This window comes from Muntiacus reevesi, chromosome 3 (genome assembly GCF_963930625.1).
Source record: "Muntiacus reevesi chromosome 3, mMunRee1.1, whole genome shotgun sequence".
NCBI classification, from domain to species: Eukaryota; Metazoa; Chordata; class Mammalia; order Artiodactyla; family Cervidae; genus Muntiacus; species Muntiacus reevesi.
The window spans coordinates 116,507,992-116,527,001 of record NC_089251.1 but is presented as its reverse complement, the minus strand read 5'-3'; the positions used below and the strand labels follow the sequence as shown (position 1 = coordinate 116,527,001).

Genomic DNA, 19,010 nt, shown 5'->3' with positions numbered 1-19,010 from the left:
TATAAAGAAAGGAGAAAGAATATGCCCATATCTCCCCTGCAATATGATATATAAAATCTTTAAATTTTTGAGGCGTGGAAAGTAACACAGAAATTAGTATCACACTGGGTTTCTGAAAGGCAGAAGAAAACACTGGAGGCCTATGAAGGTTTTAGAGTAGCTGGTAATGTCAAAAATTCTTAAGATGTCAAAAAAGAAATTCCCTAAAAGGTGCATGTAAAAAAAACAAAAACAAAAAAAAACACCACCCTTTTATTATGGAAAATTTCAAATATACACAAAAGTAGAGAATAGCATATAATAAGCACCCTCACCCTCAGTCACAGTCACTGAGCTTCATTTATCAACATTTTTGTAAAGCTGTTTTCTCTAATTTTTCAGATTGAGTTTTTTATATTGCTTTGTTTTTAGATTTAAAAACAAATACCTGACATCACATTATTTTACCTATAAAAACTTCAGTATGAGAAGACACAATTTCTTGCTAATAATACTAAATATTCAATAAACTTCCTACGGTAAGGTACTGTTCTATGTATACTACTACTACTTACACATATAATTTTCATGTCAATTAAGCTTCACTGTTATCTTCATCTTATAAATGAGAAAACTGAGTTTTTACTGGCTCGAGGTCACAAAGTCAGTAAGCAGTGGTGCTAGGATATGAACCCAGGTGTTAATTCTAGACCAGACTTTGTTCTCCCAACCACTAAAGCAACTGACTTTTCTCTTAGTTATTCTAGCTGTCCCTTATGGGATATAGATTGTTGTGATAAAATGAAAGAGGGATTGGTCAATGAGGAAGAGATTGGAAAAGATACAGTAATATGAGCAGCTACTCACTGCTCTTCCCATGAAATTTTCTTTTTAAATGCCCCAAATGAGAAAGGAAAATGTGACTGGATATCATCATTGTCAACTACCTAAGATATAAGAGAAAGTAAGTCACCTTAGAGAGGGGAGCAATGATCAAGTCTCTTCCACAGAGGTTGAATATAGATGAACTACCTTTAATCTGCCCCTTCAATGACAGCAGGGGTGGGGGTGGGGATGTCTCTAGTTTCACACATCCTTTTAGTTCAAGCAAAGCGATCTCACAAGGAGAGGGCCAAGCAATCAGTACAAGTGCATCTGACTGCTTAATGAAATCTGAGGAAAAACATAAAAGAACCTGGAGTAAAAATTCTTCTGGCTGATATCTCAGAGTTCTCAACCTTTAGCTCATAGCCTTATAAAACAAAAAAGAAAAAACTACCAAGTAATTCAAGATTTGTCAAAGAAAGGAGAGTTCTCCTTGGATCTTTGGCCAGAAATCCTTCTAAAATCCTCCCTACTGATTTACAATAGATCTTAGAGTAACTGAACTAAATTATCTTCTGTGTAGAGGCTGCTTAGGACATTCTTCTTTCCCAAACACAAACCTGTTCCTACTGCACTTTATTCATAGTTCTATTAGAACACTAACCAATATTGCATTAACTCTTTACATTTTCAATCCCTTATCTTCAAACTGAGCACTACTGAAAGTACCTGAGAAAACTGTGCTGAATGAATAGAGAAAGGAGCTAAGATGACAGAATATGAACTGAAGCAATTCTTTCACCAGTATTTTCTAACCTCCACACCTTCAGTGTAATTTACAAGCTTCCCTTTAGGAGTCTTCCCATCAGCTAATAGTTCAAGATGAACAAAAACATGAACTATAGTCTCTTGAGACCTGGAGAAAGAATCTAGCCATTTTGGTTTGCAACAGCTTTTGATTGACAAGGAAAAACTCACAGACTGAAGTATCTGAACAGTAGTCAACCGTTCCAAGAGCTTTTATTCAGATGCCAACATGCAAGATGGTATCCAAAATACCTGCTTTTTACTTTTAAATGTTGAAGGCAACAGGGATAAAAATTTAAAAAAAAAAAAAATCCAATGATTACTAAGCAGTGCCTGATTGTCATTTCTACTATTTTTCAGACCAAAAAAATCCGAAGCAAAAAAATCCCAGGCAAAAAATGTCTGGTTATAGACCTCAACCATGGGGGAGACTCTTTTCATGTACTGGTATGAGTCTCCTTGGATGCCTCTCTAAAACTAGTTAGCCAAACAAGGTTGAGGATTATCTGGTTAGGCAATCTACCTTAAAGTGAAAACCTTTGGATAAGAAAATTATCTTTCTCACCAATTTGTAAAAATTCAAGACGATCTCCCAGTTTAAGCTATATCACACTGGAATAAAAAAGTCTCACCATAGTTTTTATAGGCCATTCTTTGGTTACCATGTTACCTTGGTTTGAATCCACTGGGTCTTCTATATGAGCAATGACATTCCTGAGATAACTTTGCTTCTGCTTTTCCAGGTCTGACGGTGAAAACGTCGGAACATTAGTCCTTTATCAAAGCAAAACAGGAGGAAAAACAATCGGTTAGAAGCATGAGGACAGTGCGTTGTAGAGAATCACATACTGTTCATGGGTTGTGTGTGCTTAGTTGCTCAGCTGTGTCCGACTCTTTGCAACCCCATGGACTGTAGCCCACCAGGCTCCTTTGTCCATGGGGATTCTTGAGGCAAGAATATTGGAGTGGGTTGCCATGCCCTCCTCCAGGGGATCTTCCCAAACTAGGGATCAAACCCAGACCTCCGCACTGCAGGTGGATTCTTTACCATCTGAGCCACCAAGGAAGCGATGGATTAGAACAATGAACTCTCAAAACACTAAGATGCAATGACAAAAGACAGTGTTAGTCACGTAATCCAAAGCTACAATCAAGTATAGAGCTGAAGAAAAAAGATACAACCTCCTGTTAACAAGGCATAGCAAAATGAAGACTATCTACTCCACCGAGAGAGAAAGCATTTTGAGCAATTCAAGGTTAGTAAGGAAACAACTAACTTCATAGAGCCACACAAAAATTGAGTAAGATAAAGACCAAAAAGAATCAGCTAGATCTGGCAATTAAAACATTGGTGACCTTGGCACAAACAACGTCTGGCCTTTGCTCATGCTGATTATATTGTACTGAGTGTCTGTGGATGAGATCGTGAATTTATTACTGCTCCAAGTAGCCTGACTTGTGTGTACCTTGGTATAATTTTCATTGTATGCAACTCACAAAGCTCCTTGAAGTAACCCAAACAAAACAAAGAGAAAAAAACCAGAAAACTGGGACTAGGGGGTTATAGTCAAAGGACTTTAGCCTTATCTGTACTACTGAAGAAATTTAATATCTGTAATCAAATTTTTAAAAAGAATCTCACTGTAAGGAAGCACATAAGACACAACCTAAAAAAGTAGCTTTGCTAATTGAAAAAGCCCGTGTAGAGATACTGCCATCTCCTGGCAACAAGAAAATAGACTGAAAAGGTGACCCAAATCTGCAACCTCTATAAAATTTTTTCACCAAGGACAGATATATGCAAGTTGGGAGAAATGTTTAAATGATTTTCTACATAGATATATCTTAACATTTTTGTTAAAGTTATTCTAACTTCCTATGCCTGTGAAGAGGCTTCCCCACACACAGGAAAAGAAATCTTACATTTATACAGTGCTTTCACTAAAGTCTTTTTTTCTTCTTAAAAATAACCCTATGAGGCAGCAGAGAAGGCATCATTAGCCTTATTTTATTGACAAAGAAACTGAGGTCAGAGAGTATTTGACTGTCCAAGGTCACACAGTTATTGGTAGTCCCAGAACTTCAAGTATGCTTACTTCTGGCGCAGGGCTTTTTTCCCACACTAAGGAGAAACTCAGGAGAGTAAGAAAGCAATTGAACAGAACCAACAGAAACCAGAATATTTGACTATATTCTTACCTTGTTTTGGCTTGCAGAACAGGAATGACTTTGCCTAGTCTTTTTTCATGGACCTTTAGCTTCCCAGAATCCTTGTCAAGAACATCCTGCTTTTTTCAGAGCAGAAGGAATGAAGAAGGAAAGATGGCCTTAGTTATAAGAAAATAACTAAAAATATGACTTATGGAAATATTCTTGAACTAAAGGTTACATAAGCATACTTGTGAACTTTACTGTACCAGGTACTAACAGAGGTGCTTTAAATGAGATGATAGTAATCTCAAGGAAAAAAAGTAGAATAGTAAAATCATCATCTTATTCAGTAAATGGTTAATTTTAGATACCAGTTACTATGAATATATTATTTAATTAATTTTCCATATACTGTAAAGTACTACTCACTCCAGTTTATAGATAAGAAATGTGAGGAAACAGAGAAGCTAAATAATTTGCCCAAGGACACAGTGCTAGTTAGGCTTCAAACTCCAATTTATTTGAATACAAAGCTCTGTTACATAGTTTCATTCCTCTCTTCACCTTGAAAAACATACTTACTTTGCTTGATGAACTGGAAACTGGTAACTTCATTTCAAAACTTGATTTATATGATCCATTTCTCCAGGATGACCCTGTATTAGAAGTCTCTGAATGGTCCAAGATCTGAGAGAATACAGGCGTAGGTTTCTTACTGTTGGATATATTTTTATCAGAGACAGTATGTTGAAAATTATTGTTTGAAGAAGGGAGTGGGGGCCCATCATAGGCAGAGTTATTGGGACTGATCCCTTCAGATTCTGTGCAAAGTGTGCTCTCATTTGGGCTAAGATCATCTTCTCTCATCTCTTCCCCAAGGGAGGAGGGTTTTTCAGTAACTCTGGATGTAACTTTGGACACATAAGTCTTGTCCTTATCAAGTACATCACAAACTGTTGGATCAAATGGTGCAACTGTAACTTTTATAAGATTCTTTTCTAGTGCAAAGCGTCTGTTCAATGGTTTAGTAGGAGTTGGTCCATGACCAACTGATGTAGTTAGTTGAGGTAGTTTGAATGTGTCAGGGGTCTCAGCTTCTGGTCCCATGTTGTATGGTGAATCTTTCTCTTGGGGAGTGTCAAGTGGAATTTGACTCCCCTTCTCTCCCTTCTCAACATTCCTGCTGTCATCATTAGGCAACCCTCCTCCCCAAGGAAAGTGCTCATTTGATAGGTCATCATCCTTCAAGAGTTCCTGAATCTGTTCCTCTGTGAAACTGAAATGGCCATCATCTTCTCCATCAGATAGCTCCAGCAAGGAGTCATCCAATTCATCCTCATCCAAGGAACTCCAAGAAAAAGGAGCATTGTCTTTAGGCAAGAGAGAGGTACCAGAAGACTGTTCAGAGGGCACTAGTGAGCACATCATATCTGGAGAAATAAGAGGCAGTTTCACTGAGAACAGGAAATACCCTTTTAACAACTCCAATCTGCTTTAGAGAGTGATAGTGTCTTAGTATTTCAAATTCTTTGCACTATGACTTGTAACACGAGAAAGTTCTAAGATATTTAACTTTACCAGAATCAGGGGAATAGCTATCATAACAATGAGATTTTTTTTCCCTATCAAAGTGGCAAACAGTAAAATGACACGATAACCTATTTTGGTGAGAATGTGAGAAACAAGGATTCTCACATACTATCAGTTAGAGTATAAATCAGTACAATATTTTGTGGAGAGTAATTTGGCCATAGCATCTGACTCAGCAATTTCACTTCTAGAAATTTGCTTTGCAGAAATACCTGTACAAAGGCACACAGATACAGTTAAAAGGTGTTCAAAGCAGTATTATTCAGAATATCCAAATATTGGATACAACCTAGATGTCCATCACCAGATCTGTTCACTAAAATCATGGTACATTCATCTTATGGAACACTTTACAATTATTTAAAAACAATGAAGTGGATCTGTATGTAGTATCACTGGAATAATATCTATAACATACAACAAAACAAATACATATATATAAAATGTTTGGATTTTCAGTGTATATTTTTTAGAAAACATACATATTACTTTTGAAATTTAAAAAGAAACAATTTTATGCATACAAGAAGAAAAAAACTGTCTTTCATACTGTATGGAGCTGCTGGTGTGATCTCTGCCTTTGCCACGAGACCAAATGGAAAAAGGGTTCAGCTCCTGCTAGCTGTTCCTTTCGGGAGACTTGTCAAAATGATTGACTCCCACCTTCCTGCAGGCACAAAGAAAATTAGAGGATCTTCTCATCACTTTCAACTCTGCTAATTACAAAGTCAACTGCATTATTCTTTAAGGTGCTCCATCTATTAATTTTGATCTTGATATTTTTTAAAATACCACCAAGTTGGATTTTGAGTCAAGAACATCTTTAGAGGAAAAATTATGCAACTTAAGGAACTAGTTTTCTTCCTCCCAACAATTTATACTTTCTTAAGAATATCATTTGCTCTAGTAGGATGAACATGGTCTTGAGAGAGTCTAAAGACCTGGGCTACGGTCCTGGTTCTGTCACTAACTAGTTGTGATAATTTGGGCAAGCCATTTAACCAGGGACTTGTTTCCTCATTTAAAAAATATGGAAGGGATAGAGAACTGGGATTAGATGATGTCTAAGAGAGACTGAACTGAACTGAAGATTCCACCAAGATCCAAAAGTTGTAGCTATGACCATACATACAAAAACCTCATTTTCAATACATACATAAACACAAAGAACAGGTCTAGAAAAACGCAACACAAAATTGATGGTTATAATAACCTGCAGGGGCATCGAGAGAGGGACAAGGGGAGACTTCACTACTTTACTTGATATTTATATATACTTTTATAATTAAAAATTAGGTCTTAAGTAGCTAATGATGGACCTGATCTCTCATTATTTTCTAGATGGCAAAAGTGATAGAAAATTTGGAAAATTCTTATAGCCTTTTAACTGTAAATTCTTCCCCACCCCACTTTCCTCTCTAAATTTTAGTTTTGGTTCATGCATTCTTTCAGAAAACATTTTCTAAGCTATCATCAACACACATGACTGAGCTAGATAGTATGTCTCTATATGATTTCTAAGAAATAAAGATATGGATTCTACCCTCAAGGAATGTATAATCTTCCAATAAAGACAACACTCAACTTACGCACCAATATAAGAAAATACAAAATGGTATGGGCAATAAAGCACTAGAGAACTACGTGAAGTAATGTATGTTAACTCATTATTGCAATCATCTTGCATTATATGCATATGTCAAGTCATGTTGTATACCTTAAGCTAATATAGCGTTAGTGACTCAGTTGTGTCTGACTCTTTGCAACCCATGGATTGGAGCCCACCAGACTCCTCTGTCCATGTAATTCTCCAGGCAAGAATACTGGAGTAGGTTGCCATTTCCTTCTCCAGGGGATCTTCCCAACCCAGGGATTGAACCAGGGTCTCCTGCATTACAGGCAGATTCTTTACTGACTGATCCACCAGGGAAGCCCCAAACGAATACAGTGTTATATGGGAATTACATCTCAATAAAACAGGGAAAATTAAAAAAAAAAAAAGCCTTGCTCATCTTAGAAATGAGACAAATGGGACAAAAAGGGGAAAACTATTAAGCACCTATACTATAAACTACGCACTGTGAGACACATTTTACAACTCTAACTCATGTAACTCTTTAACACAGGTCTTATCAAAGAAACTAAACTGTTATAGTTAAACTTAAGAATTGCTATGACTTTTTATCTTATTTTACCAATTTTTCAGCAATCGTGGAAGAGTTCTAGGCACCAGGCTTCCCAGGTGGTGCTAGGGGTAAAGAAATCTGCCTGTCTATGCAGGAGATGCAAGAGAGAGATGCTGATTGGATCCTTGAGTCAGGAAAATCCCCTGTAGTAGGAAATGGCAACCCACTCCAGTATTCTTGACTGGGAAATCTCATGAACAGAGGAGCCTGGTGGGCTACAGGCCATGGGGCCACAAACAGTTGGACACAACTGAGCAACTGAACACACTTTAGGTAGGCACTGAAGCAGGTGTCTCTATGAAGAAAAAAGTAATTTCTCTCCCCAGTGACTGGGTTATAGAGTAAAGTTATTTCTTTAGGCAGCAGTAGAAAAAAGGTTTACTTTTGAAAAATATTTCCTTTACTTAATAAAGTTTGTGCTTGTCAAGCACAAGTATGACATACACTGGGGTTAAGTAGCCACTTTCTGAGAAGCTCTGAGTCACTATCGCCACTCTCCTACTCCTTCCAAAAGTCTAGTCCTGGGAGTTCCCAGGCAGTCCAGTTAGGTAAGGATTCTGCGCTTCCACTGCAGGGAGCATGGGATCCTACATATTGTGCGATACAGCCAAAAAAACCCCAAAAAACAAAGGGTCTAGTCCAAGCACTTGCTTAACCAAATGAAGAATTCAATACATTTTCACTCTTGAGAAACTAAAGTTCAGAGGCATTTAATGTACTAAGTATACAGAGCTAATATGCTAGAACAAGGATCCAAACCCAAGTTTAATTTCAGAGACAATGTTTTTTCTTGCTTTTTCTATCATCCTTGTGATAGACTTGCCCAGAGTCAGTGAGCAAATGGAAATCTTCTACATTCAGTACACTCTCTAACACACTATGAAGGATGCAGACATTAAAGAGGGTTTTTGGTCCCTTGGCAAAAATAATTTAAGCCACTGTATTATGCACAGGCTCCACTTAATTTCCCAAGTGGAACGGAAGAATGTAGAAATGATCTGTGAAAGTGGTCAAACCTCAATGGGAAAAAAAAAATCATTACTTGCTAACTTTACTGTGCACACACAGGATCAATAGTCTCCATAGCCACTGAAAGCATCAATTCCTACGCCACATGACATCCAGAGGCACAGAGCCAGCGCTTCTGAGCTTTCCTCATAGAATGCTCCAATAGGTCTAACTTTGCTCTAAATTTGAATGCTCTTAGCATGCAAAACAATACCACAAACATCTATTTAACTTGCACAAATCATTCTCTTCACAATTACCTCATTAAAAATTTTTATTATAATTGAAAACATATGCAAAAACAATGTAATAATGAATACCCACATACCCATCACCCAGCCCCAACAACTATCAACCCATTGCTAATCTTGCCCCATCCACTACCCCCTTTACCAGATTATTCTGAAGCAAATCCCAGGCATCACATCATTTCATCTGTAAATAACAAGAATTCTTTATCATAAAATATCCAGTTCATATTTTCAGCTATTTTTAAAATGTCACATTAAAAAGAACACACAACAGTATCCAAGTAAGGTCCATACATTAAAGTTGGCTGATAAATCTTGTATTTTAATCTACAGATTCCCATCTCTTTTTTTCTTGCAATTTGCTAAAGAAACAATAACGTAAACTGCGTATGGATACAAACATGGATGTATTATAAAATTATAAAAACATGCCATTTCAAGATAGGGATTACCTCTGGTGGTGAGGAGGGAAAAGGAATGGTAAGGGGGCATGAGTAGCTTCAATTCTTTTTGTAATGTTTTATTTCTTTAAAAATCACTAACAGGAAAAGACCTAAAACAATTAAGCTGAGTGGGGGGTTAATAGTATTCATTATTATGTTATATGGTATAACTGTAACTTTTATATGCTTGAAATATTTAATAATAAAACCATTTTAAAATTAAGAAGCCAGTGGGGAAACAATGATTACATTTTGAAGTTTCAAATGTCCTCTCAAGTAAAATAGGGACCATCCTAGTACCTACCTCATAAGGTCCTTCTAAGAATTAAAAATGAGATTATGAATACAAAAGCACTTAGCATACTACAGGCACAATGTAAAAGATAAAGTGAAGTTCCACAAAGACGGCCTTAGTAAGTGCCTGTCTGCCATTCTACCATCATCTGCCTTTCCTGCTTTGTAGTAGTCTCAAATATGAAGATTCTGGGACTTCCTTAGCAATCCAGTGGTTAAGACTCCATGCTCCCAAAGCAGTGGGCTCAGGGTTCAAACTCTGGTTAGGAAACTAAGATCCCACATGACACCACCAAAAAAAAAAAAAATTAAAATTAAATATGAAAATCTTATTTTTAAAGGAAAAATATAATTCCCATCTCCCGTTTCTCTCTTAATTCTCTGTGACCCTATTCTGTCCTTCCATGTCTCTCTCATCTGTCCACCCCCTCCTTCACACTTCAGTTTACCACCCCCTCGCTCTGTTCTCTAACCTGGTTGCAACCTCAGAAACCAGCTCCCTTTCTATTTTTACCGTACCTAAGAAAACCTACTGCCTTAAAACACAAGCCTTACATTATTCAGGCCACTAAAACTGCAACACCAAACACAACCTCATACCCCTCTTTCAAGGCTCTACAAACCAAGACCATTACCAAGCTGGATCTGACAGGTTTGGCCAAGGGCAAGAATTATTTCCCAAAGACCCACTGATCTTTGAGCTTTGATTTCCAACCTTTCCTATGTGCAATACGTGTGAGACGTATAGCATTAAAGACACTCGGTGGCCTTTATCACTCCATGAAACGGACATAAAAGTTTAAGCCAAATTAAACTGAACTGCAATTATCTGTAAGAATTCTGCAACTCCCTTGGAGGTAACTGTAGATACTGCAGGAAAGAAAAACAACTCGGACCGCAAATCTCTGCTTTAGGTAACGGCTCACTTAGATAAGGGTGCCAGGACTTTCCTCCCACAGAAACCAAATACTACTCAGCTGAGGCAACAGGTTTCTTTTTAAAAAGAAAATGTTTTTTAAATGATTTAGACAGGATTGCTAAAGCTTGAAGCCTCTAACAAATCCATCAAACTGGAATCACGTAGGGGCAGCAGATGGGCAATTCAATCATTTCCTCTCCCGGGCCCTCCCGGCGTGCCAAGTGCCCGCTCTCATGCCCTGGAAGGAACTGGTGGCACGTCCGATCCTCGAGTGCTTGATCGCAGTTCGCTCAACGTAGGATAAGGCTTGACCGCCCCCAGCTCTCCCTTAGAAGCTCCATAGCCGCCGTACCGCACTGCCCTGCGGGCAGGGCCTTCACACTTCCCTCCTCCCCAAAGACCAAGAATTCCCGCCTCTCCGCGGAAGGCGGGAGCAGCTCGGGGCTTGCTCCCCATTCCTCCCCCAGCAGGAGCCAAACAGCCCCTCAGCAGAGCGGCGCGGTACACCCTCACCCTGCGGGTGGCTGCCCGTCCCACACCTCCGCTCTCCCCTGGGGCGGGCCAGCCTCTCTCCGCTGCCTACCCGCCGGCGAGGCGCGGCCGGAAAGACCGCGATTTTTTGCCTAGCAACACCCTCCCAGCCTTGGGGCAGGGGGAGAGGCAACCCCCACCACCACCTCCAGTCCCCACCCGCACCGGGCACAGAAAACAGACGTCGTTCGCCCCTCTCGGGTAACCAGACGGCACCCTTTGCCTGGGCAGGGTGAGGGGCATCTATCGTCGGCCGACGTGAATTGGCGGGCGGCACAGACACTCCCCCCTCCCGCCGCCATCACCTCAGAAACGAAAACGAGCCCTTCTCCCAGCAGGGTGAGGGCCTCAACCCCTCAACGGGGCGAACGGCATGCGCGGCCCTCTGGAGAAGCAACAGGCGCCCCCTTCCCTCTCCCAGCCGAGGGTCGCCGACCCCCGCTCCTCCCTCAGCTGTTCACCTCCGGAAGCCGGGCCACAGCCTAGGCGAACGACTGCGTCTCACTCCGCCCCCTGCGCCATCTTATCGCCCCCTCCCCGACCTCCCCCACCCCGAGGCTGCCGGGCCAGCGCCAAGGGGAGGGCAAACAGGCAATGATCGGCAGGAAACCGCCCCGCCTTTCAGAGGGTTGCGCCTGGCGCAGGCGCTGAAACCCCGCCCTCCACACCGCCTCCCCCCACCTACGGGCTCCACCCCTTTTCTTCTCATCGACCCGCTCGACACTTGGCTGTTCCTGGCTGCTGGTAGGAGGAGAAGGGTGCAGGCCTGTCAAGCCGAGGGACGAGTTCAGCTGATGCAACCTAACCTGGACTCGCGTGACAGTTTCCGGCACGCGGCGGCGGCGGCTGCGACCGAGAAAGGGGCCCGGGTGCCGGGCTAACTGCTGGAGACGGCAGCGACAGAGCCATGGGGGACTCTCTGAGCCCTGAAGAGAAGCTAAACCTTATCACCCGGAACCTGCAGGTGAGGCCTCGGGGTTGAAAGTGCGCGGTTGGGGACTACGGGCCGGAGGTCCAAGTGATCCTGAGCACCTCGACGGAGTCATAAATGTATGGTACCCGGGATTTCGCGCCGAGGCAGCTCTGAGAGAGATTGCAGTCCTTGCTGCCGGTCGGTCAGTCAGTCCGTTACTACAGAAATCACAGTGGTCTCACCTGTGTGCCATTACTTGTGTTGAGCCAGGCTTTGAATCCACCCCACCCACCCTATTGTGTTCCGGGCGCGGTGCTAAGGCGCTGGGGGGTACGTCTGGACCCTACCCTCCCAGAGCATGTCTGGAGGAAATCAGACGTTTGCAAGGACCCAGGATCCAGACATCTAATTAAGTCGAAACTAGTACTGAAAGGTGATTTACGCGGAGATCTTTATTGAAAGGAAGTTAGGAGGAAGGCTGCGGAGAGTGTTCAGGGAAAGCTGAGGAACTCTAAACTGCCCTGAGGGATTCGGATCACCTCATCACTTCACCTATGTTCTGCTGGTTCCAGAAACTGCAGGAGTAGAAGTTAACCAGAATAATGGGTGTTAAAAACGTGTCAGGTAGAGGGAACCCAGGTCAAGAGCCAGAGGGGAGAAAGAACCCATTGGTTCTGAGAGAAGGCTAGCTTGGCTGGAGGAAAGGAAGCAAAGTACAGATCAAGCACTTAGAAAATATTTACATTGCTCATTCTCCTGACTCTCTCAGGCCTCTGTTGTCATATCATCTGTGGCCTTTATTTAAATAACAAACCCCTACCAGAAAAACTGCCTCATCCCTTACTCTACCTTTTTTTATTTCTCCATAGAACTGATCACCATCTAACATACGGTACATTTTACTAGTTTGTTTAGGAGGAGCAGGAAAGGACCAGGTCATGAAGGTATTGTAGGAAATGTTTGACAGTGGGGTTTATTCTGAAGGCAGTAGCTTGCTTTTCTGTTTTTATAAGATACAATTCACATACCATAAAATCCACCCCTTTAAAGTGTGTGGGTCAGTGGGTTTTCTAGTAGTCACATGGTTGTTCAATTACCATCATTATTTAATTCCAGAGCATTTTCATCATCAAAAATAACCTGTATTCATTACTAATCACTGTTTATTCTTCCCCTCTCCCCAGCCCTAGGGAACCAGTAATCTGTTTTCTGTCTCTAATTTGCCTATTCTAGACATTTCATGTAAATGGAATCACAATATGTGGCCTTTTATGTCTATCTTCTTTCACTAAGCTTAATGTTTTCATGTTTCATCCATGTTGTTACACTTATCGGAACTCTGTTCCTTATTACAGCTGAATAATATCCCATTATATGTTGGATTCCTGAATCAGAAAGATCCCCTGGAGAAGGGAATGGCAACCCACTCCAGTATTCTTGCCTGGAGAATTCCATGGACAGAGTTGCCTGGCAAGCTACAGTACATGGAGTCACAAAGAGTTGGACACGATTGAGTAACCAATACTACTTTTATATGAATATACTGCATTTTATTTCTCTGTTTGTCAGTTGATGGACCTTTGAGTTATTTTCACTCATAACTTGATCTTTTTTTTGTCCACACCACGCAGCATGTGGGATCTTTTCCAACCAGATATTGAACCCGCGTCCCTTGCAGTGGAAGCACAGACTATCAACCACTGAACCAGAGAAGTCCCATTCTCATAACTTCATCTTAACCAGAGATTCTTGCATGCTTCGCCTTAGCCAGATTCTTTGTTTCCTAGTCTCTCTCCATAAGGAGAGGTTGGGGAGAAATAACACACAAAGCTAGTAGCATTGATTTACTCGGGTTTTAAAGGTTAAGTGATATGACCTTTCCTTGAGTAGTAAAAACTCTAAATGTCCCATAGTCAGGGGTTTGAAGGATGCAGGATCAGCCTCCACCTGGCTTGGAACACATGATTTTAATAATCCTGCCAACAGATATTCAAACCAGCAAAACGATTTTTGTCTTTCATGGCTTCCAATAGTTTCCTCAAACCATCACCTGAAGAAACACTAAAATCTCTTTTTCACGGCTTTCAATAGTTTCCCCAACCGTCACCTGAAGAAACACTAAAATCTCCTTTGTCACAGCATACTAGCCTATTGGGCTTCCCTTGTGGCTCAGCTGGTAAAGAATCCGCCTGCAATGCAGGTGACCTGGGTTTGATCCCTGGGTTGGGAAGATCCCCTGGAGAAGGAAAAGGCTTCCCAGTCCAGTGTTCTGGCCTGGAGAATCCCATTGGGGTTGCAAAGAGTCAGACATGACTGAGCAACTTTCACTTTCACTAGCCTATTAGAATTTTTTTAATATTGTCTTAGAGCAAAGGAAATTATTAAATGAAGTATTTAAATAGGCAAATGAGTTAATCAAATTTTGTTCTCAAGACCTGTCTGGCTTCCTTTTGCGATGTGGATTGAAGAGAACAAGAGTAGATTTGGGAGACCTGTTAAGAAGCTATTACAGTTGTCTTGGTATGATCTAATGATGGCTAAGGCTATGTTGGTTGTGTAAAGGTGGAAAGAAGTAGGAGGACTTAAGAGCTGTTTCAGAGTAGCTTTTGAAACTCAGTACCATTTACTGCACTAGGGGTGAAACTGTAAGTGAAAAAGATGCCTGGGGAGTGAAGGAGAAAGGTGAAAGCATGAGTTTAATTTTGAACATGTGATTGAATTAACTGGGTTGATAACAAGTACATGTTCTATATGGGTGTGAGCAGGAGATTTGGTAGTTACTAGGCAGACCTGGGTTGGGAAGATTCCCCCTGGAGGAGGGCAGGGCAACCCATTCCAGTATTCTTGCCTGGAGAATCCCCATGGACAGAGGAGCTTGACGGGCTACAGTCCATGGGGTCGCAAAGAGTAGGACACGACTAAGCAGCTAAGCACAGCACACAGCACAGCTCATAAGTAGTAATTCAAGCAACTGAAGAGGATCAGTTATAGAGAATGTAGAGTGAAAAAGAGAGAGGGCCCCAAGGATTGCTAACATTTAAATAATTAGGAAGACAAATATCTGCAAAGAAATCTGAAAGACAGAAGCCAGAGAAGTAGGAGGAAAACTAAGAATAAAATAGAGGAAAGTGAAAGAGATTTCCATGAAGTGAGGACTAAAAAGTATTCATTCAATTTAGCAATTTGGAGGTCATCTGAGATCTTAGCAAGAGCATTCTCAGTTGTTTGATGCTGTGTGGAATTCAGACTGGGATGGGAGATAAAGAATGGAGAGCAGAAGAGACACCTTTCAAGAAACTGGCTGTGAAGGGAAGGAGCATGAGCTGAAGGCAGTTGGAGGGGAAGACGCGGGTAGGGACAGTCTCTGTTTCCCTAAAGTCACTGACATTACACCGGAGTGGTACTAGCAACAGCACCAGCTTCCTTTGGTTCTCACTCAGCACTGAGAGCCTGGCTAGACCTCCCTGCTGGCTCTGAGTCTGGACTCTCAGTGAAACGTACCTTTGTTTTCCTTGTCACGGGGTAAATGATGAGCAGGTGGTGGTGTTCAGTTACTCTGTTATGTCTGACTCTTTGGGACCCCATAAGACTGCAGCATGCTTCCAGGTTTCCGTGTCTTCACCGTCTCCCAGAGTTTGCTCCAAGTCATGTCCTTTGAGTCACTGATGCCATTCAACTATCTCCTCCTCTGTCGCCCTCTTCTCCTCCTGCCCTCTGTCTTTTCCAGCATCAGGGTCTTTGCCGAGGAATTCGTTCTTTGAATCAGGTGGCAAAGGATTGGAGTTTCAGTATCAGTTCTTCCAGTGAATACTCAGGATTGATTTCCTTTAGGATTGACTGGATCTCGTTGCTGTACCAGGGACTCTGAAGAGTCTTCTCCAGCACCACAGTTTGAAAGCCTCAATTCTTTGACGCTCAACCTTCTTTATGGTCTGACTCTTATGTTTGTATATGACTGCTGGAAAAACCATAGCTTTGACTATGTCAGCAAAGTGATGTCTCTGATTTTTAATATGCTGTCTAGGTTTGTCGTAGCTTTTCTTCCACGGAGCATCTTTTAATTTCATGGCTTCAGTCACTGCAGTGATTTTGGAGCCCAAGGAAACAAAGTCTGTCACTGTTTGCATTTTTTTCCCCCATCTATTTGCCATGAAGTAGTGGGACCGGATGCCATGATCTCTGTTTTTTGAATGCTGAGTTTTAAGCCAAGCTTTTTCACTCTCTTTCACCTTCATCAAGAGATTCTTTAGTTCCTCTTTGCCTTCTGCCGTTAGGGTTGTGTAATCTGCATATCTGAGGTTATTGGTTGAGTGAGGTGGGACACTGCCAGTAAAGCAGCTCTTTTGCTTCCACTGCAGGAGGTTCTCGGGGAAGAGAAGCTGAAGGAGATACTGAAGGAGCGGGAGCTTAAAGTTTACTGGGGGACAGCCACTACAGGCAAGCCCCATGTGGCTTACTTTGTGCCTATGTCTAAGATCGCAGACTTCCTGAAAGCAGGATGTGAGGTAAGAACTAATATTATAAACCGCGCAGTTGCCCTTGAGCAGCGGCCAAAAGAGAGACTTACTCGCTTGTTTGGAGGTACTTGAACAAATTCACATTTAGTGACCCCTCATCTTTTCTGTCCAGGTAACAATTCTGTTTGCAGACCTGCACGCGTACCTGGATAACATGAAGGCTCCGTGGGAACTTCTAGAACTTCGAACCAGCTATTATGAGAATGTGATCAAGGCAATGCTGGAGAGCATTGGGGTGCCCTTGGAGAAGCTCAAGTTCATCAAAGGCACTGATTACCAGCTCAGCAAGTAAGTGCTCCACCCTCCTCGCGGGTCTGGTGCTTCTAGCTAGTGATTCCCCAGGCCTGGGGAATCAAGGCACTCTAAATTTGGATTCAAAGGTGTTGGGCTCTACTTGTTAAGAACCATTAAAAATTGTATACACTTTGTCCTTTTAATTCATCTATCAAATATCTACTGACTAGTAAGTGCCTAGGTACCATACTATTTGCTGGGAATATAAAAGTCACCACAACAAAGTCCTTGGCTTTGTAGACCTCACAGCATATGGGAAAGTGGCAGCCTCCCGTTCTCCTTCCAGACTCAGCAAATAGTAATAAAAGAAATGTGGAGAAAAAAAAATCATACTTGTAACATCAGCATTCATGTAATTTTTTGCTCTAATTTTTTAGAAATTATTTGTTTATTAGGCTCTGCCAGCTCTTAGTTGCAGCATGCAGGATCTTTAGTTGTGGTATACCGAATTTAGTCCCCCGATCAGGGATTGAACCCAGGCCCCTCCATTGGGATCACAGAGTCTCAGCCACTGGGCCACCAGGAAAGTCCCTGTGCCCAATTTTAGCCCCGGTTTCCTAAGGAATCCTTGCTGCCCACTGCCTCATAGTCTCCACGTTATTTATATATAAGCCATGTATCTCTGTAATGGTCACTTCTACAGTTAAACCATTAGACTAACTTTTTAAAAGGTAAGCATTGTTCTATCCTATTTCACAGATAAGGAAATGAATTCAGATTTAACTTTCCCAAGTTCATGCAGCTAGTAAGTGTAAGGGCCATGATGTGAACTCATATCTCTTGCTTACAAGTTGATTTTTATTTCATCTAACATAATTTTCTTTGTATTCCCCATTGTTGGACATTTAGAGTTTTAAATAAAGCACATACCTCAAAGATATTGCAGGTTTGGTTCTAGACCACCTCAATAAAGGGAATGTCACAATGAAGTGAGTTGCATGAATATTTTGATTTCCTAGTGCATATAAAAATATGTGAAAATATGTGTTGGACTTCCCTAGTGGTCCAGTGGTTAAAACTCCCTGCTTCCACTACAGGGGGCATGGGTTCAATCCCTGGTCAGGGAAGTTCTGCATGCTGCAACTAAGTGTGAACAAAAATAATAAATAAATAAAAGTTATGTTTATGCAGTACTATAGTCTGTTAAGTGTACCATAGCATTATGTCTAAAACAGCAGTGTGTGTGCCTTAATTTAAAAATACCGTGTTGTTAAAAAATGCTAACCATCATCTGAGCCCTTGGTGAGTCATAATCTTTTTGCTGGTGGAGGGTCTCTCCTCATTGTTGATGGCTGGCAACCAATCAGGGTGGTGGTTGCTAAGGGTTGGGGTGACTATGGCAGTTTCTTAAGACAACAACGGAGTTTGTCACATCAATTAATCTTTCACAAACAATTTCTGTATAATTTGTGATGCTTTTTGATAGCATTTTACCCACAGTAGAACTTCTTTCAAAATTGGGGTTAGTCCTCTCGAACCCTGCCACTGCTTTATCAACTAAGTTGATATAATATTCTAAATCTTTGGTTGTCTTTTCAACAGTCTCCATTGCATCTCCACCAGGAGTAGTTTCAATCTCAAGAATCCACTTTCTCTAGTCATCCCTAAGAAGCAACTCCTCATCCATTTAAGTTTTATCTTGAGATTGCAGCAATTTGGGCTCCACTTCTAATTCTAGTTCTCTTGCTCTTTCCATTATGTCTGCAGTTACTTCCTTCACTAAAGTTTTGAACTCTTCACTTCCACCTGTGCAAATTGAAAGCAATTTCTTCCAAATTCTTGTAATGTTGATATTTTGCCTACTTCCCATGAATGACAAATTTTGTTGTATTTCTAAAATTATGAGACTTTAATGTTGAAATTACTGTTTGAGCCACAGGCTGCAGAATGGATATTGTGTTAGCAGGCGTGAAAATAACGTCAATCTCATTGTACACCTCCGTCAGAGCTCTTGGGTAACCAGATGAATTGTCAGTGAGCAGTAATGTTTTGAGAAGAATCTTTTTCTGAGTTGTTGTTCAGTTGCTCAGTTGTGTCCCACTCTTTGTGACCCCACGGACTGCAGCATGCCAGGCTTCCCTGGCCTTCACTATCTCCCAGAGCTTGTTCAAACTCATGTTCATTGAGTCAGTGATACCATCCTACCATCCAACCATCTCATCCTCTGTCATCCCCTTCTCCTCTTGCCTCAGTCTCTCCCAGTGTCAGGGTCTTTTCCAGTGAGTCAGTTCTTCACATCAGGTGGCCAAAGAATGGAGCTTCAGCTTCAGCATCAGTCCTTCCAGTGAGTATTCAGGACTGA

The 19,010-nt window shown here is 41.4% G+C and overlaps 2 protein-coding genes across 7 annotated transcripts in view; one reads left to right on the top strand and one right to left on the bottom strand.

Moving 5' to 3' along the window:
* The window catches only part of S100PBP (S100P binding protein), a 33,349-nt gene extending 21,808 nt beyond the window's left edge, over positions 1-11,541 (bottom strand). Inside the window, exons 1-6 of one of the 6 annotated variants that reach the window (XM_065930325.1) lie at positions 11,446-11,539; positions 8,940-8,981; positions 5,877-6,019; positions 4,345-5,192; positions 3,811-3,899; positions 2,282-2,385 (exon numbers count right to left, since the gene is read on the bottom strand). In XM_065930325.1, the coding sequence (XP_065786397.1) occupies positions 2,282-2,385; positions 3,811-3,899; positions 4,345-5,190 (1,039 nt within the window). In that variant the 5' untranslated portion in view covers positions 5,191-5,192; positions 5,877-6,019; positions 8,940-8,981; positions 11,446-11,539. Of the gene's footprint in view, positions 1-2,281; positions 2,386-3,810; positions 3,900-4,344; positions 5,193-5,876; positions 6,020-8,939; positions 8,982-11,289; positions 11,378-11,445 lie in introns of those variants that run through there. The other 5 variants (XM_065930322.1, XM_065930327.1, XM_065930323.1 and 2 more) reach the window with 5 other exon arrangements.
* Positions 11,542-11,751: 210 nt separating this feature from the next.
* The window catches only part of YARS1 (tyrosyl-tRNA synthetase 1), a 30,566-nt gene continuing 23,307 nt past the window's right edge, over positions 11,752-19,010 (top strand). The window contains exons 1-3 of the mRNA XM_065930318.1: positions 11,752-11,948; positions 16,256-16,402; positions 16,527-16,702. Coding sequence (XP_065786390.1) covers positions 11,892-11,948; positions 16,256-16,402; positions 16,527-16,702 — 380 coding nt within the window. The 5' untranslated portion in view covers positions 11,752-11,891. The remainder of the gene's footprint in view (positions 11,949-16,255; positions 16,403-16,526; positions 16,703-19,010) is intronic.